This window comes from Cyprinus carpio, unplaced genomic scaffold, assembly GCF_018340385.1.
Source record: "Cyprinus carpio isolate SPL01 unplaced genomic scaffold, ASM1834038v1 S000006746, whole genome shotgun sequence".
NCBI lineage: Eukaryota > Metazoa > Chordata > Actinopteri > Cypriniformes > Cyprinidae > Cyprinus > Cyprinus carpio.
The window spans coordinates 1,916,254-1,942,316 of record NW_024879345.1 but is presented as its reverse complement, the minus strand read 5'-3'; the positions used below and the strand labels follow the sequence as shown (position 1 = coordinate 1,942,316).

General features: G+C 33.4%; 1 protein-coding gene across 4 annotated transcripts; it reads left to right on the top strand.

Moving 5' to 3' along the window:
• Nucleotides 1–2,229: 2,229 nt before the first annotated feature.
• Nucleotides 2,230–24,464, top strand: LOC109104913 (granulocyte colony-stimulating factor receptor-like). Of its 4 annotated transcripts, none has more exons than XM_042755730.1 (17): nucleotides 2,230–2,377; nucleotides 7,091–7,185; nucleotides 7,784–7,852; nucleotides 8,221–8,532; nucleotides 8,850–8,979; nucleotides 12,289–12,449; nucleotides 13,234–13,391; nucleotides 13,471–13,621; nucleotides 15,114–15,178; nucleotides 15,999–16,197; nucleotides 16,298–16,486; nucleotides 17,040–17,138; nucleotides 21,778–21,923; nucleotides 22,005–22,140; nucleotides 22,596–22,692; nucleotides 22,771–22,852; nucleotides 22,991–24,464. In XM_042755730.1, exons 3-17 carry the CDS (start codon nucleotides 7,795–7,797, stop codon nucleotides 23,471–23,473), a joined length of 2,466 nt encoding a protein of 821 aa, XP_042611664.1. In that variant the 5' UTR covers nucleotides 2,230–2,377; nucleotides 7,091–7,185; nucleotides 7,784–7,794; the 3' UTR covers nucleotides 23,474–24,464. The 4 variants fall into 4 exon arrangements, with proteins under 4 accessions (XP_042611664.1, XP_042611661.1, XP_042611663.1 ...); XM_042755727.1 differs by having other exon boundaries at nucleotides 7,091–7,202; XM_042755729.1 differs by lacking the exon at nucleotides 2,230–2,377 and having other exon boundaries at nucleotides 6,955–7,185.
• The last annotated feature ends 1,599 nt before the right edge of the window (nucleotides 24,465–26,063 follow it).

Here is a 26,063-nt window from a genome sequence, read left to right as displayed (position 1 = left end):
ACAGGGTCAATGCAGCTAGCTATCAGGAGATTTTGGAGCACTTCATGCTTCCATCTGCTGAAAACTTTATGGAGATGAAGATTTCGTTTTTCAGCACGACCTGGCACCTGCTCACAGTCCCAAAAACCACTGGTAAATGGTTTACTGACCATGGTATTACTGTGCTCAATTGGCCTGCCAACTCTCCTGACCTGACCCCCATAGAGAATGAGCTTAAGATATTGTGAAGAGAAAGTTGAGAGACGCAAGACCCAACTCTCTGGATGAGCTTAAGGCCGCTATCGAAGCATCCTGGGCCTCCATAACAACTCAGCAGTGCCACAGGCTGATTGCCTCCATGCCACGCCACATTGAAGCAGTCATTTCTGCAAAAGGATTCCCAACCCAGTATTGAGTGCATAACTGAACATAATTATTTGAAGGTTGGCTTTTTTTGTATTAAAAACACTTTTCTTTTATTGGTCGGATGAAATATGCTAATTTTTTGAGATAGGAATTTTGGGTTTTCATGAGCTGTATGCCAAAATCATCAGTATTAAAACAATAAAAGACCTGAAATATTTCAGTTGGTGTGCAATGAATCTAAAATATATGAAAGTTTAATTTTTATCATTACATTATGGAAAATAATGAACTTTTTCACAATATGCTAATTTTTTGAGAAGGACCTATATATATATATATATATATATATATAAAAATAAAAATATATCTGGTTTTAAACCTTTCTCCTGAACGCAAATGGAAAGTGGATGAAAAAGGTTATGCTGAGCAGTTCATAAATCAATTAAATTGAAAAGGGAGCTGGTTTTAAACCTTTCTCCTGAACGCAAATGGAACAGTAATTGACAGAACAAAGTGAGGCAATTAACTAAGTTTTCTTAAAGGAGTGAATATGGAACGGCACGGCCATTCATCACCATATGTCGGACTGGCGCTTCTGTGAGAAAGCGTGGAATGAGGGGGGTGATTATTATTATCAGCTAGCTTGGTGTTTTATTTGGCTGTGATAGTTAATGAAAGGAGTGAGCTCTTGTCTCACAGTCTTAGTGAGATAAACTAGTTTAAGAAACCTCTTTTTTATTGGAATTCTAATTGTTTTTTAATACTAAGTCAGATAGAACATAATATTAACTTTTGTAACTGTCAGTAAGAATCTAACAAAATTACACAAAACAGTAGAACACTTAAAGCTATCTTCAGGCTGGCCTAACAAACATCTTAAGTTTTGACTGATTGTGTGAAAACCTGCTGTAGCTTATGAGAACTTTGTATCTTGGGAGCCTAATTGTGCTGTCAGTAAGTTAGCAAAACTAAAGCCCTGCAGAACATCATCTTGACATGGGGAAAAATGTTTTCTTCTTCTTCTTCTTCTTCTTCTTCTTCTTCTTCTTCTTCTTCTTCTTCTTCTTCTTCTTCTTCTTCTGTGTGCTTTATGGCAAGAGAACACCAGTCAATAATGGATTGAAAGTTATTAAGAATCAGATATTGTAAGCAAATGTGTTATTACATACAGTATGTCAGGTCTGGACAGACGTTTAGTACAATACACTGCTAAATAATAAACAATATAATGCAAAATTAGTACAAAACCTGTCTGTACTATACTAATGTTTCATAATTATAGAAGTTCTAAAATTGACCTGGCCTAAATATTTACCAAAATATTGAAGCTTTGTGAAAATAAATAGTACAATACTAATCACCATGGAATTGCAGAAGAACCATAAAACATTTAAGTGAAACAATTTTCAGCAATTTTGTTACATTGTGTAATCAGGAATTTTATTTAATATAACAATAATATTGACCAGAAAACCACTCAATGCTCTTGCCTGGAAAACTGTAAAATTGAATATTGACACAAATGTTGACCTGGAATGCTGTTCAGTTCCAGCTGATTGGTGAAATGAGTGCTTGAAACAACACAAATGTGCTTAGTGAATTCCCACTGAATATCATTCAGATAAATGAAAGTTGTTATATAATCTTTTTTTTTTTTTTTAAATCATGGCTGTATTCAGTCTGTTCCCCCTGAAATAAACTGTCTCCATACTCCAGAACTCACAGTGATCTTTGCTGAGCCCTCTCACCCAATGTCCCTCAGTCTCTCTCTCTCTCTCTCCCTCTCTCTCTCTCTCTCTTTGCTACAGTGCTTTGCAGATCTGCCATGGTTAATAAAACTCTGTTGTTTCCTCATTCTCACTCCTCCGTGTTCTTTGCCGGCTGTCCTTCGCCTCGCGCCCTTCCCAGTGTGCAGCCCTGCCATCACCACTGACCTGTGCTAAGCAGGAGATCAATAGTCAATTCCATTTTGTGGCCTGCCTCTGACAGCTATTAAATAGGAGTGGACTGGATACGTTTAAGTAGCAAGAGCGTAAGTCTGAGCTTATCTGACCTCTCCTCCTCCTCCTCCGCTGTCTCTGTCTGTTCTCATCAAGACGGCTGTCCAGTGCACAGAGCTACTTTCCAGTTTCTCATACTAACTGTTCACTCACATATATGGGATGGTCTTGAGATGATCCGAATCACTATGTCCTGAGTGGCTTTGAAATAATGTATTTTGATACGAAACAATAAAAATAATAAAATAGTCTAACATTTAAATGGTGTGCATTTATTTGTTTGCCACTAAGGGGACATGGTTATAGAAAAATTTAATATGGATGCAAAAATGTTAACTTAATGTTAACTAAAGTATTGTGATCCCTCCCAGAAACTTTGTGGTTTCTTTAACATGCATTCTCTTGCAAAATCAATGAGTTCCCAGAGAAACTTTACATTTGTTCACAAACCATTTGTATTTTCTTACAAAAGCAATACATTCCACAGAGACACTTTGTACTCTCTTGTAAAACATTTGCGTTCTCTTGCAAAAATACTGTGTTCCCTGAAGAAACTTTGCATTTTCCATAAAGCTGATCTCTGTAAATTAGCTTGAAACCTGAACCTTGAATTATGAGGGGAAAAACATAATTATTAGCTGAATTGTCTTGAACATTTGTCTTTTCTAAAATAAAATTAGTCTATGATTTCTTTGGTTTTGTAAATTGACCTTAGGATTTTGAAGGGTGCTACCAGAGATAAATTTAATTAAAACTGTGGTTTTGAAGTTTTGCAAACATGTACTGTAAGTAGAATACAGTTTTTCCGATGGGAAAATTTTCCAATTTCCTATTTTTGGTGTTATGTTTGGTTTCACTACAAAAAAAATAAATAAATTCTGTCACTGGGGCAGAACTGTTTAATACTAATATGTACCACCCCAGTGACAGCTTTTGTACCCTTTTTTTTCTGAGAGAGTAGTGCACTACTTAACCTTTTACACCACATCACACACACACTGTTATTTTAGCACGTAGGGACTCTTCTCTTTCACCACGTCCTGTTTCAAACCCACATCTCTCTTCAGCTTCCTTTCTGAAAAAATTTACAGAAAATGTGTAATGCTCAAGGAATGGAAACTATCTTTATCCATTCAAGCAACTGTCGGTAAATCGTAATTATTTTGCAGTTGAGTCAGATGTGTCAGATGATCTTAAAAATGAGGATTGAGTCCACACCCATTTCTGTCTCGTTCACCCTTGCAGGTAGAAAATGATCAAGGATCACAATTGTTGCTTATAGTACTACATTTATTAAATTTGATAAAATAACATCACAGTATGTGTTCTAAGCACCAGGCCCTATGCCAGACTCATATGCTTGTTTTAGTCTATTTTTGTTGCTTTTTCATTAAAATCATGCGATTATGATCTGACCACCGCTAGTTTACCACAAAACATTTTCACAAGATTTCATTGTCACACATCTCTATAACGGAGTTATTGAAACACTGTTACCAAAGAACTTCTTACCCCCCAAAATATAAAATTGTAAATTTGTATATTTTTTAATGTTTCTTAATTAAGTTTGACATGCTGAATACAAAAATCACATTACTTTTGTGTATCATTAACAGTGTTTGTGAAAACTAAAAAAAAAAAAAAAAACTTACAAGCTAAACTGTTATTATTAATGCATAAAAAACCATGATACATGCATAATACTGAGCTAACAACATCAGTTTAACATAAACTGTTACCAAAAGTGAGTCATCCAGAACTTCAAAAGTTTACGTGCGACTAGTCTCACTATGTTCTTGAATGTTCCAGAAAGCACAAGAATATTACAGAATGTTATATAAACTTTTAGAATGTTCCCATCCTTGCAAAAGCAAAATATCTTTAAAATAACATGCAAAATTAGTACAAAAACTTGTCTGTACTAAACTAATGTTTCGTATTTATAGAAGTTCTAAAATTGACCTGGCCTAAATATTGAAGCTTTAAAATTTAAATGAGAAATTATACTTTTTTATTTTAATTTTTTTGGTAACAGGAGAAAAGGATGTTCTATCTCTCTCTGCATTAATATAGTATAAATGTTTAATGTTTATTTTGAAGGTATATTAGATGTTTTATTTATTTATTTATTTATTTATTTATTTATTTATTTATTTATTTATTTATAGAGCACAACTGTAACACAACCATTGTTGATCCAAAGTGCTTTACAATAAAAGGTTACTTAAGAAACAACAGAGATCAAAATTAAAAGGGAAATATCTATCTATCTATCTATCTATCTATCTATATATATATATATATATATATATATAGATAGATAGATATAGATATATATATAAATAAAAAAAATCAAAATGTTTGATGTTGTCTTGTAAAGAGGACATGAAAGAATGAGGAAATCTGCACCTTCCTCTTTTAAAATTGTGCAACAACACTTTAGTTTTTACAGACACAAACCAAGATAGAAATGACACCAACAATTCTTTCTCTCTCTATCAAAAAAATAAAAAATAAAAATAAAAATAACATCAGCTACTGTATCACATTCTCTTAAAAAAAATTAGAGAAAAGCAAAAAAACAAAAAAAATAAAAAATTTTTTGTGCACAGGCATATTAAATCATGCACCTGGAGCAACATGCCAGACAGTGACAAAATAAATCCCTATAAATATAATAACTGCTCTGTAGCAGGTAGGCTGCAGAGAACCACAGGCAATTAGCCCCTGCGAGGAGCAGAAATGATGGGCAGCAGTAGCACAGAAGAAAAGGCATTTATGTGAGCCGCTGATAAGCAGGGAATGGAGCAGAACTTTAATACTGTGGGTTTGCTTGATTTGGTGTGCGCTCTGTGATTGGCAGACCTCTATACCTCTGAGCTTGATTGCATTGGTTTGACAGAGTTGTATGTTGCAATAAGTAACCGAAATAAACTGGACAGAAGCTGAATTACAGTAGGTAGCCAACACTGTAGAAATCAAATACAGGCCTGTTACCATATTATTATGATAACATTAACACAGAGCCTAATGTGAGAAGTGCAGCCACTGAGTTTATTTGAAGACAAGTTTGTCTGGGAATTCTAAAATTCTTTAATTTAGTCACATGATTAGCTTACTAATTCAAGGAATAGTTCAACCAAAAATAAAACTTTGCTGACAATTTAATCATCTCCAGGCCATCAGAGATGTATATGAATTTGTTTCTTCATCAGAACAGATTTGGAGAAATATAGCATTACATTACTTCACCAATGGATTCTCTGCAGTGAATGGGTGCCGTCAGAATGAGAGTCCAAACAGCTGATAAAAACATCACATTAATCCACAAGACTCCAATCCATCAATTTACGTCTTGTGAAAAAACAAAAAAAAAGCTGCGTGTTTGTAAGAAACAAATCCATCACTGGGAAATTTTAATGGTCCTTTATCCATAATATTGCGTTTTCCAGTGAAAAAATCATCTCATCTGAATCTGGAGAGAAATATGCATAGATCAAGCATCGTTTACAATAATAAAAAAAAACATACTATAAAAATATGTTGGTTGATTCTGATGTGAGAGGACAACAGGAAGTTTTCACTGAAGGAAGTGAATTATGGATTATGGACTATTTTGTTGAGAAACGACAGATCAGCTGTTTGGACTCTCATTCTGACGGCACCCATTCACTGCAGAGGATCCATTGGTGAAGTAATGTAATGCTATATTTCTCCAAATCTGTTCTGATGAAGAAACAAACTCATATACATATCTGATGGCCTGGAGATGATTAAATTGTCAGCAAAGTTTTATTTCTGGTTGAACTATTCCTTGAATTAGTAATTAGTATTTGAATGGTACCCTTTCACTGCAGAGGATCCACTGGTGAGCAAGTGATGGTATTCTAAATTTCTCAAAATCTGTTCAGATGAACAAACACATCTACATCTTGGATGGCCTGAGGGTGCGTAAATTTTCTTTCTTTTTTTTTTTAAATTTTTGTTTACAGGGAACTATTCTTTTAATCAATTTAATATCATATGAATGATTAAATGGGATGTGCTAAAAAATATCATATGAGCCCCCAAATGAAGACTGTGGCCATTGAATAAAACACTGAGTAGACATTACAAAAAGTAACTGTCAGTATATAGCACAGTTTGTTTTATTTCCATATCATTGCACACGTCCATCAGTTGCACCTTGCACAGCAATCCATTTTGCAGTCAGGTTTGTCAGTCTGTCTGAGGTGGATCAATGGTCTCTTCTCATAGAACGTGCTCAGACTATATCTGTGTTATTTTATTTTAAATTAGTTTATGTTCATATGCATTTTTTTTTTTAAATCGATCTCACAATCATGAGTGCCATGGTTTTAAGGTGGTTTGTCAAATTAAAAAGAGTTCAAAAAAAAAAAAGGCTATTGAGATCACTGCATTCTGTGATTAATGAATCCATGCTTATTATTGTTTTATTATTATTATTATTTTTTTTCTCACAAATAATTGTATTCAATAGTCTCAATTTGTTAAAGTTTCCTCGTAAGTAAGAGTAAAAAGTGGGGGCAAAAACGGACACAAGTGTAGATGGTTTCACAAGAGTTTCCTGCTTCAGTTTGTACTTGTGGTTCAGAACGGTAAGAACGATATGCCACGGAAGGACTTACAACATTGACTCTTTAGTCAGAGTGGAGAAATCGTTCTCAGAACAGTAGCTGGATCATTTCAAAGACTTTATTTTATTTTTTTAATTGTTTTCATAGAAAAGTTCAACTGTGTGCCAGACCTCGCCGGGCAGCAACTACACAGGAGTTTAAATGTGACCCCCAGACAACCTACAGATCCAGAACACTTTAAAGTTTGTATTGTGTTCAGGTTTGTTTACAATAACTTTTATTAATATCAAACTAATGTTCTATACAGTGTTCATTAGGCTATTGTGGAAAGTTTATAATTTATTCATTTATTTATATATTCATTAAGTTTTATTTTATTATTATTTAGTTATTCATTTTATCATTATCATTATTATTATTATTAATTTATTTATTTATATATTGTTGTTGCTAAAAATTGTCTTCTAAAGGAATTTTCTTTTTAGTTTTGTCCCCCACTTACATCCTTTTTTAAGAGTTTTTGAAAGTTATTATAACGTTACTATATGATATATAGTCATGATGATATGATATATAGTCTCTCGCTCTCTCACTCTCTCTTCTATTTATTTAAATTTGTTATATATATATATATATATGTATGTATATATATATTCTTTTTTTAATTTATTTATTATTGCTAAAAATGGTCTTAAATTGAATTTTCTTTTTAGTTTTGTCTCCCACTTACTTTTTTCCAGAGTTTTAGATTGTATATTGGCTGTTCAAAACTGAAGGTTTTGTTATTTAAAAACGTGCAATTTCTCTGAAATGGTAACAAGATTTCTCTTTTACTTTCAGTCATCATAACAATGGCATCAATCTGGCTTGTGCTTGTGCTGTGGATATATATTAATGACACGAAAAAAGGTGAAAAAGCATTATTACTAATCTCACTACATGATTATGCAACAATTGTTGTTGTTTTTCAATCTATCTATCTATCTATCTATCTATCTATCTATCTATCTATCTATCTATCTATCAAATGTATCTATATGCAGCAAGTACTGTTTAGACAAACCTATGTTACTTTTTTTTTTTTTTTTTTGATGTCATGCAAGTACTACCCACACATTTTGAAATGGGTTTGTTGGAAGATGTCAGGAATTGTCACGCAATGCTAAGTCACAAGACTTGTGTAATGGCTTGGTGTGTTGCTAGCTAGTTTATTATTAGAGCCCAATTTCTTTCCCTAAATTCTTGATGTTAATATCATACACATTTATTATCCGCAGGAATCCAAGCATTATCATGTGCTAAGATTCACACTCCTGCCTCTATGGTGCTCGCTGGCTCACCCGTGTCAGTGTCCTGCTCCATCCAGGATGACTGCCCGCTGACTAAAGGCAAAAACTTTCATGTGGCATGGAAGATTGACAACCATTTTGCCCCCAGCAATCTCTCTTACCAGGAGAGTAACAGGACGTATGGTGTAATCATCCCTAGTCTACCAGACGCAGGCGCATTCATTCTTTGTGCTGTGTGTGAAGAACAAGAGAATTTGGACAGTTGCCAAATTGTCAATGGAGTTAACGTTAAAGTGGGACGTGAGGATCTTTTTAATGTTTCTGATTCAGTACTAACTATGCTACTAACCAAGTTAATTACTAAATTACTAACTAAAGTCATAGAGTTTTGGACTTAATCAGGGTCCATATTTAATAAGTAAATGGAAACAAGGCTTTGATGCTGATCATTCAACCAGCAAACATATGTTGAACACACTGTATTTCCATCATTCATAAGGTCAATTTCATGTTTTATCTACAAAATATGACATTTTCAAAAATGTAATGATGTAGACTATTTACTGTTGTCAGTCTAAGCCAAAGTTAACCTGACTTCTAATTTCCTTTCTTTAAAGATCCTCCATCTGTTCCTAAAAACCTGAGATGCTCTTTGAGTCTAACGTTCAACCAAAGCTTCTGTTGTCAGTGGGATCCTGGTCAGGAAATGCCAAATCTTCCTACAAATTATATTCTTCACGTTTTTAGGTACTAATTTCTGCTGAAATTTTCAGAACTGCAGCTTATTTATTAATAAATCTCTCAAAAATGTAAAGTTTCACTCAAAAATCTAAACAAAGAGGTGGGGGAAATCATTATTATTTTGCATAAAGAAAACAAAGTTAATTTAAGGATTATTAGTAGTTTTGCTTTGACAATTTCATGACAATTATATACATCTCTCTTGACAAATATGCCTCACAATGATGTGCCTAGAAGTTTTAATTTTGAGTTTTTGTGTATTTTGTCTAAATGCTGATGCTCAATACATTCTTATTTGTTTATTATTATTATTATTATTATTATTATTATTATTATTATTATTATTAAATCAGAATAAAGGTAGTCAAAAATGTTACAAAATAGTTACAAAATTACATTTGAATATATATATATATTATTAGGGGTGGCACGGTTCAACTTTTTCACGGTTCGGATTGTTTCATGGTTTTATATATATATATATATATTAGGGGAGGCACGGTTCAACTTTTTCACGGTTCAGATTGTTTCATGGTTTTAGAGTCACAGTTTCGGTACAGTGTGCTATGTTTATGAAAAAACTATACCTTCAAATAAAAATAAATATTAAAAAAAGAATATTCGATCCACAACAGCAGGTCCGTGTATCTTTTGGTAATTGGATTTTTTGTTTAATATTGAAAGTAGAAAAATGAGAAACGGCTCCTTTTTCGTTTTTAATTTTTTTGCAAAAAACGAAAAACAAGAATTTGGCTTAATTTTGTAGTTTTTCTTTCAGGGGTAGAAAAATGAATGAATAGCTTGAATATTTGATTTCTACACGTGGGTGGGAATTAAACGGCCCTTTCTGCTGATTGGTCAGACAAAAAAAAAAAAAAAAAAAAAAAAAGATCAAACTGTCATCAGTTCTTCTGCAGTTCCTCGCGACAGAATACTAGTCCTCTGCTGCTGCTGGGGGGGATTTCATAGCCTGCCATATTTTCCAAACTGTAAAGTCACTTTTTATCATGATATATACTGTGATTTATTCTAAAATGACTTAAATAATGAATTTAACGTCAAATAACCTTAATGTAGACTTTTAAAAATAGGCGCATCAAGCAGCTTACTAGCTGTGTATTGGTTCATGTTTTGCGCTAAAGCAGTGCATTCTGTTGTTTTCTTTACTTTTCAATGGGAAGACATTTTGTAGTCATTTTGAATGTACACAAATAAAAAATATGCATTTTACCATATGACTATAAATGACAACTTATTAAATTATTTCCCCTCTTGAGGAACAAATCCAGGTGAACATCAACTAATTCTCAATATTAATTAAATAAACTGCTTAGATTGCTGCATATATCCTGTGCACTTCAATACTGGTCTGTGCTTGACAGTAGTCGCGCTTGTCTGTTTTTTTTTAACTAGGGTAACTAGTAAGATGTTGTTCTAAAGGCTTATTAGGTCTACCTTCTTTTTTCCGAAACACACACACACAAAATGTCCTGCTCGCACTTACCCATTTAATGGCAGAGAGAACGGTGACTTTCACTTTTCATTCTTTAAGCGGATGCAAATCTGTCATAAAATAATATGCATCTCGTGGCGTATGCTATATTCCAAACGTTCTGAAGGTATACAGTAAGGTTTGGTGAGAAACAAACCAAATGGCAATTAATTAAATTTATGTAAATCTTGTGTGACATTCCTGTGTGCGAGTGCACAAGTGTCAGACTAAATCTACAGTAATAAGACTACAGTTACTTTTTTATAGATTACATATTATTCACACAATAGAAATAAATGATTCATCGTTTATTGATTCTCTCTAATTCCTCTTTTTTTTTTAAATGTTCCTTTCTAAAATAGTCTACCGCTTATATACACTCAGAAAGTTTTCCAGTTTGTTGACATTCACACAGTTATCAGTCATTAATCCGGTGGCTATACAGCATTTAACCAATGGGTTTTACAATTACAATTTGTAAGTAATCTACCCAGCTCTGAATATACCCAAGTCAAAGCATTATTATTCTGCCGCGCGGAACTGCAGAAGGACTGATGACAGCATGGTTTGATCTTTTTTTTTGTCTGACCAATCAGCAGAAAGGGGAGTTTAATTCCCGCCCACGTGTAGAAATCGAATATTCAAGCTGTTTATTCATTTTTCTAACCCTGAACGAAAAACTAAAAATTAAGCCGAATTCTTGTTAAAAATTAAAAAACGAAAAAGGAGCTGTTTTTCATTTTTCTACTTACAAAATTAAACAAAAAATCGAATGACCAAAAGATACACGGACCTACAAGCAACAGCACAAATAAATACAATAGAGTAAATATATAAAATAAAATAAACAGTGATTTTCCGGTTTTTTTTTTTTTTTTTTTTTTTTTTTTAGCTAGGTCTTGCATTAGTTTTTAGGTACAGAAATTGAATAAAGTAATCAAATGTAAAACAGCATTGCATATTGGGCTGTATAAATTAAAGATTATTCTGATCCAGTGCACTGATACAGTACGTTCAGCCGGCTATGTCTGCTATAGGATACTTACCCAGACGGGCATTTTGACATAATGTTTGTGTGAATTTGTCCATTTAAACACAATACTTCAGAGAGAGCTTAATATTTGCGCGCGTTCTGAGGTGCGGGCTTGCGCGCTTCGGATGAGCGCACGCACAAATCTTCTCACTGCGCGCTTAAATGAGTATAGTTTAAACACATATTAATGTGTGCTGTTCAGGTCTCACCTGTGCGCGCGCTATCAGCACCCGGGTGGTATCGGAATAAATGACTGCTCATATTCCATCACACCTCATTCACATTGAACAAGAGTGAATGGTTTTCCACGGATTTTTTTTTTTTTCTCATCGCTGTTGTTGTAGTCTGGGAAGCCAGAATGCGCATCCATCAACAGAAACATATATTAGCTGAACCCATGAACCCAGTTTGTTTTACGTGTTATCTATATCACACCATATTACAGATGCGTTGTCAGATTTAAGTTTAACCGCGGTCCCAGCGCGTGCCGAACTGTGTGTGGAGAACCGAACGGTTCGAGTTTTTTCAGCGAACCGTCCCACCCCTAATATATATATATATACACTTACAAGATTTTATATATATATATATATATATATATAATATATACATATATATATATATATATATATATATATATATATATATATAGTGATATTTTGCATTACAGTAATATTTGGGGTTTTGAGGTTAAAAATGACATGTACCTTTGTGAGCCTCATTCTTACGGTCATTTTGGGTCAATTAAATTTGATTGCTGACATGTTTGATAAATGTACCATTTCTCCAGGGAGATGTCGAAAAATGATCGATATGTGATCCCACGTGGAATGCATTCCTACTCGATTCCATCTGATAGTTTATTTTTAGAGATGGAGATTAATGTTACAGCAGTGAATATCTTTGGGAACGCCACCTCTGAAACCTTGAAGCTGGTTCCTCTGGAAACAGGTAAAAAGAGCAATGAGCTTTATTCGTCTATCAAGAATTAAGAACTAATGTAAATTTAGTGGCTTTATACCAAGGCTGTGCTCTATTTAAAATTCAATTTAGAAATAGTTTTAAATTGAAATTGTATATATGAATTATTATATAGGATTTTGAATTATTTGAATATGAATGTAAAGCAATACAATGAAATGAATTTAAATGGAATGAAAGAAATTTGGAAAGAAAAGTACTTTGGGTTTTGAATAAATGTATGAAATTGTATTGTTCCAAATACATTAAGCATGCTATCATAAACATAGAATATGGGCATGCTTTTCCAGAAACATTTAAATTATATATATATATATATATATATATATATATATATATATATATATATATATATATATATATATATAATGTAATTTTCATTATGTGTGCTATAATGAATGAATAGTCAGTTTGTTTTATTTAAAATTGTAAAAAAAATAAATTAATCAATACATTTATTAAAAAAAAAAAAAAACTTATGTTAAATAATAATTAATCAAAATGAATTATGCATTATTTTGTTACACTAATGAAATCAGAACTTTTTTAAATTGCAAATCCAGTTCAATATCTTGCGGAAAAAAATCAATAAAATTTTAGGTGTACCATTTCTTATATTGTTTTTTTTTTTTTTTGCAATCCTGCTTGATGCTGCATTAGTCAAACTTTGCCTGAAGTATTCAAATGAATTCATGAATTCAAATTCATCTTTTCAAAATCACAACACTTGTTGATTCAATCTATTGTATTTCAGCAAAGTTCGACCCTCCGGAGATTAAGAGGATAGAAGCAGATGCGTTTGGCTGCTTAAATTACAGCTGGAGTCTTGCACAGTCTCAGACATGGCTGGTGACACCTTTATGTGTAGAGTTGAGATTGAAAACAATGAACAACCAGCTAATCAAAGAGCTGGTAAGCAACTGCTTTTCACGACAAATGTTTGTCTAAAAGCTGCACTGTATGTGAGTCTCAAATATTCATTCTGTTCTAGGTTTTGCCACTCTGGAAACAAGAAAACAAAATAAATGTATGTGACCTTCCTCATGGGACAAATTACAGCACCACAATGCGAGTGAAGTATAATTCATTGAGTAAATGGAGTAATTGGAGTGATCTGAAAATAGCCAACACACTTATGAAGGGTAAGAAGTTATCATCTTACAATAAACTACCATTTCTCACTGTTTACTAGTTGTTTATGCATATAACTAGCATATTGGCTGTTTATTAGTACTTATGAAGCACATGTTAATGCCTTATTCTGCATGACCATATTTTAGAATTAATCCTACCCCATACTAAACTTAAAGGGATAGTTAAGCAGACAGTCTGCTAACAATCTAATGACTGCTAGCTGACATGTAGTTGCAACGGCACTTGTAGAAGTGGACTATCAAAATAAAGTGTTACCAAAGAAACTTTGATTTTTACTTGACAAACTCTTGCCTGAAAAGTTTAAAAATTTGCACATGTAGGCCTTAACATTTAAATAATATAGGCCATGATTTCCCAAACAATTTCGCAAAGGAAATGCAGGGGGCTTCATGAGTTCATTGAAAGCTAATAATGAAATGATAAAATGTCCAGTTAAAATAAATAGATAGGACTGCAATCAAAATAAAATTGAAATAGCAATATGTCTTAGCGTGATCATCAGATTCTTCAGAGTGAAGTGTGGCACTGTGTTCAGTTATACTGTGTTCCGGTGTCTTATTCGCAGTAAATGCTGCTCTGCTCAACATGAACTTTGCATGTGCATTTGGGAATACAGTGTGTATCAGGATTACTTTATTTTCACATTTGCATAATTCTACACATATTTATGGATGCAGGTTTTCATCATTTTTTTAGTTTTGTAACAAAAGGCATATAAATCTGTTGTCAACTAAAACTCAGTTATCTCCCTGCAGAGTTCCGCCAAAATAAAAGCTTGTGAGTTTAATAAAAGCTTACTTTTAACATTAAAATGTAAAACTTTTTAGTGTTGTTACTCTTAGTGTAAAATTACATTTGTATAATTACTAAATATTAATTTTAAAGTACAGTTTATTTAAAATTGTATTATTATAGTGGTAATATATTTCTGTCTAAATTTTTTATAATTATTATTAAAAATAATGTAAAAACATTAGTAGTAGTAGTAGTAGTAGTATCACTCAAATAGGTGAGAAAAGTGAAAACAATCACCCTTAAAAATCATCAGAGAGCAGTGTTTCATAAGCAACAATATGAGATTTTTCCTAGAAATGATGAAATGTTTATCATATCACAGTTCAGATTGCAATTGCAATATGTGACAAAATAGTCACAATATATTTTTGACACATCGTTTTGACACATAGTACTCTCAGCTGGCAGTCTGGAACATTTTGAATGTGTTCTTGATTGCAGAACAAGACTATTTACCCTAATGTCCACACACACACACACACACACACACACACACACAGAGAGAGAGAGAGAGAGAGAGAGAGAGAGTAATAGTTCCACAACTGTCCTGATATGAAGACAGCATGTTTTTCAGCAAAAGTTTTGTTTTGAAACCCATTCAACAGCATTTCTTCCACTACCTCTAAAGTCCTCTATTAAACAAAACATTTGTGCAAACATATTTAAAAAGTTGTTCCTTTTCAGCTCCGACTGGCAGCTTGGACACATGGCTTAAAGTGAATGATCAGACCGCACAACTCTACTGGAAGGTGAGGGTCCTTCTGACAGTCCTGACACAATTTGGAGAACGTCTAATTTTAAAATTATAGGCCTACATTGTGTTCGTGTATGTGTGTGTGTGTGTGTGTGTGTGTGTGTGTGTGTGTGTTTAACATTATATTATACTCTCCTACACATATGTGACCAGTCAGTGTTATTTTAGTATAATTTATGCTATTATAGTTTTTGTTACTATAGAATTCAATTAGACTTTTGTATTTTTATGTTTTCTGTCAGTTGTTTTTGTCATTTGTTATTAAATCTATCTATCTATCTATCTATCTATCTATCTATCTATCTATCTATCTATCTATCTATCTATCTATCTATATAGTTTCTTTTTAATTAACTTTTATTTTTTGTTTGTTTTGTATGTTTTAGTTATTTTGAAGTTAAACTAAATGAAAATGATAAATGTTGCATTGACATTAACTTAAATAAAAGTTAAAAATTGTATTTTATTATTATATTTTATTTCAGTTAACATTTATTTTATTTTCAGTTAACATATTGTTACATAGACAGATAGATCAATAACGAATGGACAATCGTTTAGTTTTAGTTGGGTATAATAAACCTGTTCTGCCATGCTGGTAACCTGGTGACTTTCACACAAAACATGCACGGATACCGAGAAGCGCCATGAGGCAAAACTTATATTTAGAAATGTTCGTCAGTTTTTGCAAATTCAGGTCAAAAACTTATTTATTTATTTTTATATAAAAAAATGACAGCATGTCAGATGCTGTCAGAGCCTAACTTGTTTTAAACCTGCGAGTTCCCTTTCACCTCTCTGTCATCTTATTTCAGCCCTCAGAAGATTTCAGTGCCAATGGCTGGGATTTGTCATATACTGTCGAATCAAAGAAACCAAAAAAGGCTTTATGTGTTACACGAGAAAACCACTGCTTTTTCAATCTCCCCGAGTTGGTTGAAACAGTTTACCTGAGAGCCACTAATGCAATAGGGAGCTCGGATCATACCAAAGTACCAGTGTATCCGAACAGAGGTATTTGATTGCTGGATGTAATATTTCAGAGAAATGTTCTATTCACAGTGTATTACCACTGAAATGCTGATGTTTAATGACTTTTATTGTGTTGTTTTAGGGCTGGGCTCTGTCTCTAATTTAAGTGTTCATCCCCAGTCAGAGACGTCAGTGCTCATCACATGGGGACGACCAGCGTCCCCCCATGTCACAGGATACGTGCTTGAGTGGAGACCTCTGTGTGAGACACCGGCAGCTCCCCTGTCCTTTACTCTGATGGACAAAAACAACTCCAGTACCATAGTAACAGGTGTTTTTATAATAAATAATAGTAATTATTATAAACGCTACTAATAATGAAGTTTTTGAAAGAAGTGCCTTACACTCATCGTGCATTTATTTGATCAAAAATAAAGTAAAACACTTTTAAATCTATATATATATATATATATATATATATATATATATATATATATATATATATATATATATATATAATATATTAATATTTAATTTATTGCTATGATCAAAGCTGAATTTTCAGCATTTATACTCCAGTTTTCAGTGCCACATGAACCTTCAGAAATCATTCTAATATTCTAATTTGCTGCTCATTTTTTGCTGCTTAATATATTTGGTGCTGGGATCAAAACAATGCAGCCTAGATGAGCAGAAGAGACTTCTTTCAAAAACATAAAATCTTAATTATTCCAAACTTTTTAGGTTTTAGACACTGTAGCCAAGTGTCAAATGACATCTTTGGCGCCTAATGAGTAAAATAAATTTCTTGATCTCTTATGGTTTACACTACAATAATGCAATACAAGTACAAATAATTATGGCTGCTTTATTTCAAATTTCAGGGTTGAGGCCTTACGAGCCCTATGAGATCTCTATTTATCCCAAATATGTTGACGGGATTGGACATCCTCAAACCTTAATGGCATACAGCAGTCAGAAAGGTGCGTAGTGCATGGAAATCAGTAATGAATATCTCAGTGCTTCATGTAAATTGGGGGAGTGATGTAGAATAAAGCAAAGCTGGATAATGATACAATACATAGGTGGCCAACCAAAATGCCTAAAACCGCCGCTGCAGGGCCATGGCATTAACTGCAAGTCAGTCCCGTGTTAAAGTCGGTCACGAAACTACCGCCAGGTGGCGAAAAAAGGGACAGTTTGCAAACTGACTGCAATTATATTTTGTTTTGTAAACGGAGATCAAATAACAAAATAAAACAAAAATATCATTATAATATAACATTACAACATCCTTAAAAATCATTAGAAAATTGATTTAAAATTAATTTTTAGAAAGTTAATTTCAAAACATGAGATAGTCCTTAAGGCTGCATCCTAATGCATTAAAAAAGAAGTAATTTACACAAAGGCTCTTACTGCATGTTATGGTTATTAAACATTCATTATGAAACCATTAAAACTACACAATTTCCTTATGTTGTATTAAGGGGCTTTCATTTTGATCTTTCAATTTCAATTCAATTCAATTCAATTCAAGTTTATTTGTATAGCGCTTTTTATGATACAAATTGTTGTAAAGCAACTTTACAGAAAATCAAGTTTCTACAATATTTAGTATTAGCTTATCAGTGGTGACTGTCAGTTTATGTGCATATGGCAGAAATGTACGGAAAAATCAATTAAAGACGTAATCAAAAAGACGATGAACACTATTAACAGCAATTATTATATGACGCAATCAAACTTATAGCAAAATAAAATCAAATAAAAAAATCGTAGGTCTACAGGCTAATGAAAGTTTTTGAACGAAAAATTTTGACCTCTGCCGTTGGTCTACTGTACAACATACATATCAATGTTTACAAGGCTGCATGTTCATGAGACTTTATTCGCGTCACAATTTTCTCTGACGCACACCATAAAAATAAATAAATATATAGTTAAAAAAAACTTGAATAAAGTAAGTTCAAGAATAACAGGCTAAACCTGCGACATGAAAAAATAGAAATCATACAAAAAATGGGATGTTAACTTGGAATATATAGATTACATTTAAGGATGTGTGCATTAAGCCATAAAAAAATAAAAGGATTGAAAAAGTGGCTTATTGTTGCGTGTTATAGGCTATGCCTGTTCTAACACATATTTTGGCACTATAGTCACATTAATGTCACAAATTATGAAAGGCTTGAAACTTACATTTAATAATTTGCTTATTTATTACATGAGGTCATAAATATTTATTCATTATCTGGCCTTTTATTTAACACATTTTATTCCCATATACAGAGCCCATGACAAGCCGAAAATTATGTCCACGAATTAAGAAATTTATCATTACATTTATCATTAAAAAAAAAAAAAAAAAAAAAAAAAAAAAAAAAAATGAATTTCAACCACAAAAACAATAACAACAACTAAAATGAATGAATGAATGAATGAATAAATAAATAAATAATACAACACAATACAACTTAAGATTTTTGTAATTTAATTAGAAAACAACCCCTGATTCATAACATTCGTTTCCAAACACAGAAATCAGGTAGAGCCCTGTACGGGCCACAAGCCTAAGCCCTATAGCAGCCCTTGGCCGACAGCTTACCAGTATCCTCAGCCCGAGATCAACTGGAGCCCATTCTCTCTCGCCATTAAAATAGTTCAGTTTTGTTTTTAATTTAAAAATTATATTTATTATTGTTTCATTATTAAATTAGAAAAAATGTTTGGAACTTTTTATTTTTTAATTCTGAGTTGATCACATTTGATCAATTTAGCCTTCTCAAATCATCAAGACTTGCTTAAAATAAAATCTGTAGATAGAACACTTAAAGCATATTACAATGTTAGTTTAAACATTTAAAAGTGCACTGTTAGGCGTATATCTAAGCGTTTGTGCAGAGAATGTGGAAGTTGCGCGGAGGCACCAGTACGATACCTTCATTCTGTTCTTCATAACAGTGGCAATAACTTTTAGTATGCCGTCATTTTTGCTCATACAGATAAGACTAATATTTAATTTGGAACTGTAAATGGTGTAGGCCTACCCTTATTTTTTGTGTAAACTCAACAAAACATTGTGCTTCTGTAAAATAGAAAAATAAACTGGATGCGCTTTCTACCGTCTATGTCTGCGTGAACATGTCGAACTCAGGCTGAAATGCAAAACTCTAAAAGCAGGTGCAGTTTAGCTTTCCCGTGTCAGAAACTGATGGTTTATATTCACAGTAAGCTACATATAATACATATAAGACTGAATCCATAAAGGGCTAATAATGACAGTGAAACTTTAATATTATCGTGCTTTGAACAGGCTGAAAAAAAAAAAAAAAAAAAAAAAAAAAAAAAAGCAGCTTGCTCACTTGCAGCCCAGTTCTCATATTAGGCCTATTAGATCAGCATTAGAACACTATAATAAACACACAATAATTATCTGCTTGATGACACTGTTATTTTAATATTGTGAAGTGAGATGAATGTCTTGCGCAAACACACAATGGAAAAGGGAAGTTTGGTTTATCAAGTTAATCCATTGTCCAGTGCTAGAAGTGATTTCTGAAATCTCAATATTTGTTTTTTGTTTGTTTGTTTGTTTTGTTTTTTAATAAAATAATATATACAATTATTAATACAGATGTGTGTATTCTGCAGTTCACTGTTCACTGGAGGGGTTTGGGGTTAGTTCTGTATAGATTGTGGGGGTTGAAATAAAGGTGTGAATCTCTTGCTCTTTCATATGGAGAGTGTGTTGAGTGTTTCAAACTTACAGAGCAGGTTTAGTCAAAGTGTGTATTTTAGGACAAATGACTCTTTGGTTTGGCTTTTGCAATTTTTGCAATGGCATACAGAGTATTACATACAATATAATATGGTTTGTTTTTTCTCAGGAGACTCTGAGAGAGAAACAAAGAAACTGGCAAAAGAGACACGCATCTGCCAAAGAGAAAAACGTCCCGAGACATTAGGCCTAATCATTTTTAGTTTCATTATTGGGCAATTCCAGCATTATTGACATGACATTCAATCAAAACCTGAAATATAAATTCTAACAGAATGTATTCATTACCAATATATCTTTTTATGTTTTTCTAAATCCCAAACAGAGTCCAAACATCAGAAAAGTATCTGTCTATGAATGTGTTTTTGAGTCTATTTTAGATTTGGGAAATACACATGCATTACGAACTCGACAAAAAAGACCCGAGTTTTTGGGAGACAACATATTTTGTAGACTTTCTGTGATTTACAATGCACAAACCAGAAGCAACAATATCTGCAGAATGGAGAAGGGTTGACCATTCACAAAAAATAAAATAGGCCTTTTATTTAAATTTTCCTTTTTGTGTTTCAGAGGAAAAATCAATTTTAAGGATGTGCCATCTCTCCGTTACAGACCGTTCTGAAAGCAGAATATATGCAAACGCGTATATAATGCTATAAAACTATAAAACTTTAACAGAAATGTCTAGAAGGAATTTAATAGGGCTACCCCCATGTTAGATTTTTTAAGTTACTAGTAGTCATTCATTGAAGTCATTATTCAACTAATCGCACATTTATATTAAATTAACACAGTCTAATCAATAATGAGCCTTAATATGTTCTGCGTTCAAGCACACGCATTAAGTTTGCCACAAAGCAAAGAAAGAATCAGCCTAATAATTGTGAAAAATGAGAAATTATAATTATTTATTAATAGACTAATGTTTTCTTGTTGGCTGCAAGATGAAATTCACGATGCTGACTCTCACCACATTGACGCGCCTTTCGAGAGAAATGTAACCTTCACAGATTACATAATCAGGGAGTATTTGTTTTCATTTTGAATTGCTTTGTTTAAAAGTAGACATTTCAAGCTTTCATTTGCTATATTTCTCATGTATGTGTGGCACCCCAATTTCTTATTTCATTATCAGATTTCACAAATCTTGCACTCTGATATTTTAAGGAATAGTATACATTCCTGCATTTAAATGTGGCTGCAATTTTATTTTTTTTTTAAATGCATGCTGTTTTATTAAAATTATTTTTAAATATAGATTAAAAAAAAATACTTGTGACAAATATAGGCCTAATATGTGAGAATATTTACATTTTGATTTTGCTTATGTAGTCTAGCTCACTAAAATAGGAAAAGTAAACCACGATTTCTTTACGATAATATAACAATGTTAAAAGTTAAATGTTTCAAATCTAAAATATGGTGTAATACTGTGTAGCTTAGAGTAAATCTATGCACAAGCTCATAGGCTTGACATTTATCCTGCTTGAATTCGTTCTAAGAAACGCACATAGCTTTATAAGTAGGCTACTAAATTTTCATCTGTGAATATTAAATATTTTAACTACAGTGTTTTTATTTCATTTTCCCCGACTGCAGCCATCAAATGTAACACACCAGCGAGGCTAAGCTGACGGCTATTTGTGAAAATGTGCTTTGATGCCTTTGTTTGATAACTTGTGGTTAAAGCGCCACTCAGCGGTCAAAAGCTGCAAAGGCACTTTGCAGACCCTGCAGCGGCGGCGGCGCTCGCAGCGTTAGAAAGCACATTCTAGGTTGGCCACCCACTGTACTTCCATTTAGTGGGCTCAGACTTGCATTTTCATATTTTATTACAGCACCCTCTGTGGCCCCATATTTGAATGTTACGGAAATAAGTCATTCCTATATCAAACTTCACTGGGATGAAATTCCTCTTGAGCAGAGAAATGGGATCATTCAAGGATATACCGTTTTCGTTTGGCATGAGAGGGACAAAATCAAAGGTATTCAAAGATTCAAAGTTGATAACAGATTTTTTTGATTATTAGTATTATCATTAACCATAATGTTTCTATTCTGTTTCGTCATAAAGACTGAGCAGACCAGTGTTGAGGTGAAAGATCTTCAACCACTTACCAAATATTATGCCCTTGTGACTGTTCATACGATGGGCGGAAGTTTAAACGGATCAGTTGTGACCCTAGCAACTGGAAAAATTGGTGAATATTTATTTTATGACCATACTGATCGCATGATCATACTGTTTAAACATATATAAATATATATACACTCATACATGACTAAATGTACTTTATCAGTTACTATGAAAGTATGAAAATTCAGATGCAGTGATTATGATTTGTAAATTGTCATTGAAATCTTATTTGGCAATAACATATAACTCTCAAATACACATACATATGAAAAGCAGTGATGATATTTATAAAATAAAATAACCTTTTATATACATATATATATATATAGAGAGAGAGAGAGAGAGAGAGAGAGAGCGAGCGAGCAAAGTTTCCATTGATTTAGTTGGTTTCCGTTGATTGTACACCAGAATTTTTAGTGAATGCAGTTCACCAGACAAATTATTTAGACTTTTACTAGAGAGAAAGTCTGAATATTCAGACACAGTGATTGTCTTATCATTACTGAAAATGTTTTTCAGATGGAATTGAAATGGTGCTGTTTGTTATCCCAGCATGCATTGGGTTATCACTTCTCGTCATCATCGTTGTGTTTGCCTGTGTTGGGAAACATGAACGGTGAGGGTCCACAGGCTTGTTATTATCGTGTACTAAGGGCAGTACTATTATAATTTAATTTATGTCTGTTTTTCATAGTGTGAAGATGTGTTTGTGGCCTATAATTCCTGATCCTGCCAACAGCAGTATTAAGAGGTGGACAGACAGTGACTCATTGCAGGTATGATACCCTGGCTTATATATAATTTTTATAATTAGCTCAATATCTGAAATAAATTTAAATATATAATAATCAAATGGCTTCAAAAGTAAACCAAACTGCTGAATAAATTCATATCTTAACATGTTTTTGTCCAAGGGCATGCCTCACTGTAAAGAAGACATGGAGCCTGTGTTGATGTATCTGTCCCATTTCAGTCTTCTTGATCTGGCTGAGAACAAGCCATTCAAGAGTGACTATGTCAAGGAGGACCAGTGGTCACATGATATCGATAGCCATGATGAGAGTCATCCCTCCTTCCAGACCTGTGTCATATATGATACGGAGCATGACAAGGAATCTGTCCCTTATGCCACAGTTGTGTTCGGTGGTCCGTATCAAAACCATTCATCCCCTCCACCAGCCTACGTTCGCTCTGACTCCACACAGCCTCTGTTAGGGGCTAACAACCCTGGCAGCCCCCCACCATATGAGAATGTGTCACCAAGCGGCGGTGTTTCTCAAGTGCAACACTTCGCTACATTCCTTCAGAAATCCACTGAAAGTGAGGAGAATGAAGAACATTGGGATGACTTTCCTATGCTCAGATCCTTAGAGATTAGGAATACTGATCATATCTAAAGATAAATTCATCAAGTTCCTGTTTATGTGCTTCTTTTTTTTTAAGGATGTGTGTCACAATTTGAATTTGAGTATATATATATATATATAGAGAGAGAGAGAGAGAGAGAGAGAGAGAGAGAGAGAGAGAAGTGGCCCCAAAAAATGTGAATGTGGCCTAAACTTGACTGATTTGGCTCACATGACAGATCTGTTTCGAAAGTGATTAGCAAAAATAGTCTGTCTGTGACTAATAGAGCCACTCAGTTCCTTTTTGCTTTCGTTTCATTATTAACTTATCGCCAGGGACTGCATATAGATTAAACAGATAACATATAGTAGAACAGACCAGACCACTGGTATTTCAATGAATGGGAGAAAATGGAACTCCCAAAATGGCAGCTCTAATAAACAATATCCCACCTTTTTCTAAGCTAAAGATCCAGTCAACAAAATCACTTCCTGGTGTTTATATAAAACATGTCTTGAGAAATCGCAGAGTTGCATTTTATGTTATCCTGCCCTTCCAAGTTCATTCTTTCTTTATAGCTGAACAATACATTCATGTGTTCTTAGCACTGAGAAACTGTAGCAAATTTCTGCAGCATTTCAAAAATTATAATATTTAGGATAATGCTACATGATATCCTGTATAATATGTAAAAAAGAGCACATTTCTGGTTTGTTATTATTGTTGGGGCTGTGGGCGTATATGAGACTATTTTTTGTAAAAAAAAAAAAAAAAAATGCTGGCTTATTTTTTATTTATTTTTTTTGCTGTACTTTTAATTCAAAATATTTTGATAATGTGATAAATGTTACGTTCATTTACTTCTTAATGTTACTTAAAATTTTCCACATGCTATACATTCATCTCTTTTATGGTGCTTTGCATTCAGTATTTTTATTTTTTTTTAAACATTTTAAAAGAATACAGATTGTGGTGACATCTGGCAATGTTACAAAACTTTCTCTGGAAAGGACAAAATAAATGATTTCTCAATTAATTTCATACTGGAATGTGTGACAGTGCAATGTTTTAAGTACGCAAATTTTGTTAGAAAACATTCTTTTCTTGAAGCTCTGCAGAAGCTCAGCATGGTCTCTGTGTTTACAGACAGTAGAGCTTTATAAAGGTGATGCTGGGTTATAAAACAGCATGAAAAGTGCAGTCCACAGTATTTAATTTCATGACTTCAATTTCTAATATTAAATATTATGAATTAATTATGTTTTGCAGATGTTTCGAGGCAATGCCAGTTAGTTCTGGAATGTTTGCCAATGGGGAATTTGAGTTTTTTTTTTTTTTTTTTTTTTGCTGAATAGTTAAGTGTTTTAAACAGATTGGTTGAGTGACTGGTTCAATGACACATTCAGTCACTTTTGTACCTGAATGAATCAGCAGTTTGAACAAATGCTCTCACAGAGAGAGTTTCAAAAATCTGAAAATACCCCACCAATGCACATACTAACACTCTTGTCTGGAACACAAAAGGAACTATACAAACACTGGGATGTCCCAATGCTGTTGAACCAGAGGTCCTATATCAGCACTTCTGGAAGACGGTATATTTAAAGAAGAAATACTTAGTACTTAAGGTATAATTACACTGTAACAAGGAAACCATAAAAGAGTAAAAAAAAATGTATATATTTTATAAATGTGTGTTTTAAACATATGAACTAACAATCAGCAATTTGCACAAAACTTAATTTCACAACATTATTTTGAAACAGACATCCTAACATGCAGTTTGTTGAGTCAGATGCAGATTCTGTAATCGCTCTGGGCTGCATTTCCCAAAAGCATCATAAGCCTACGTAGAATGGCACCAATTGTCTCTACGATCTTCTCTCTTTTACAGTACTTTTGGTAAGTGCATCCCTTATGGATTCAGTGAGCTCATTTAGTCAAGTCAAGTCACCTTTATGTATACAGTGCTTTTAACAATACAGATTGTCAAAGCAACTGTACAGCATTAATTAGGAAAATAGTGTGTCAGTAATGCAAAATGACAATAGTAAACACTAATTTTTCAGTTAAAGGCAGTTCATCATTGAATTCAGTGATGTCGTCATCCAGCTCAGTTCAGTTTAAATAGTATCTGTGCAATCAAGTTGATGATATCGCTGCAAATGAAGTGTCCCCAACTAAGCAAGCCAGAGGCGACAACGGCAAGGAACCAAAACTCCATCAGTGACAGAATGGAGAAAAAACCTTGAGAGAAACCAGGCTCAGTTGGGGTGGCCAATTCTCCTCTGACCAGATGAAACCAGCAGTTCAATTCCAGGCTGCAGCAAAGTCAGATTGTGCAGAGGACACATCTGGTTCCTGTGGTCTTGTCCTGGTGGCCGTCTGAGAAAAGGTCTTTATTGGGGATCTGTATCTTGGGCTCATCTAGTTGTCCTGGTCTCCGCTGACATTCAGGGCTGTAAAGGGTCCTCTCTAGGTGCTGATACACCATCTGGGTTGGATACGTACTGGATCCGGGTGACTGCAGTGACCATTTGATCTGGATAGAGACTGGATCTGGTGGCTATGGTGACCTCGGAATAAGAGAGAAACAGACTAATATTAGCATGGATGCCATTCTTCCAACGATGTAGCAAG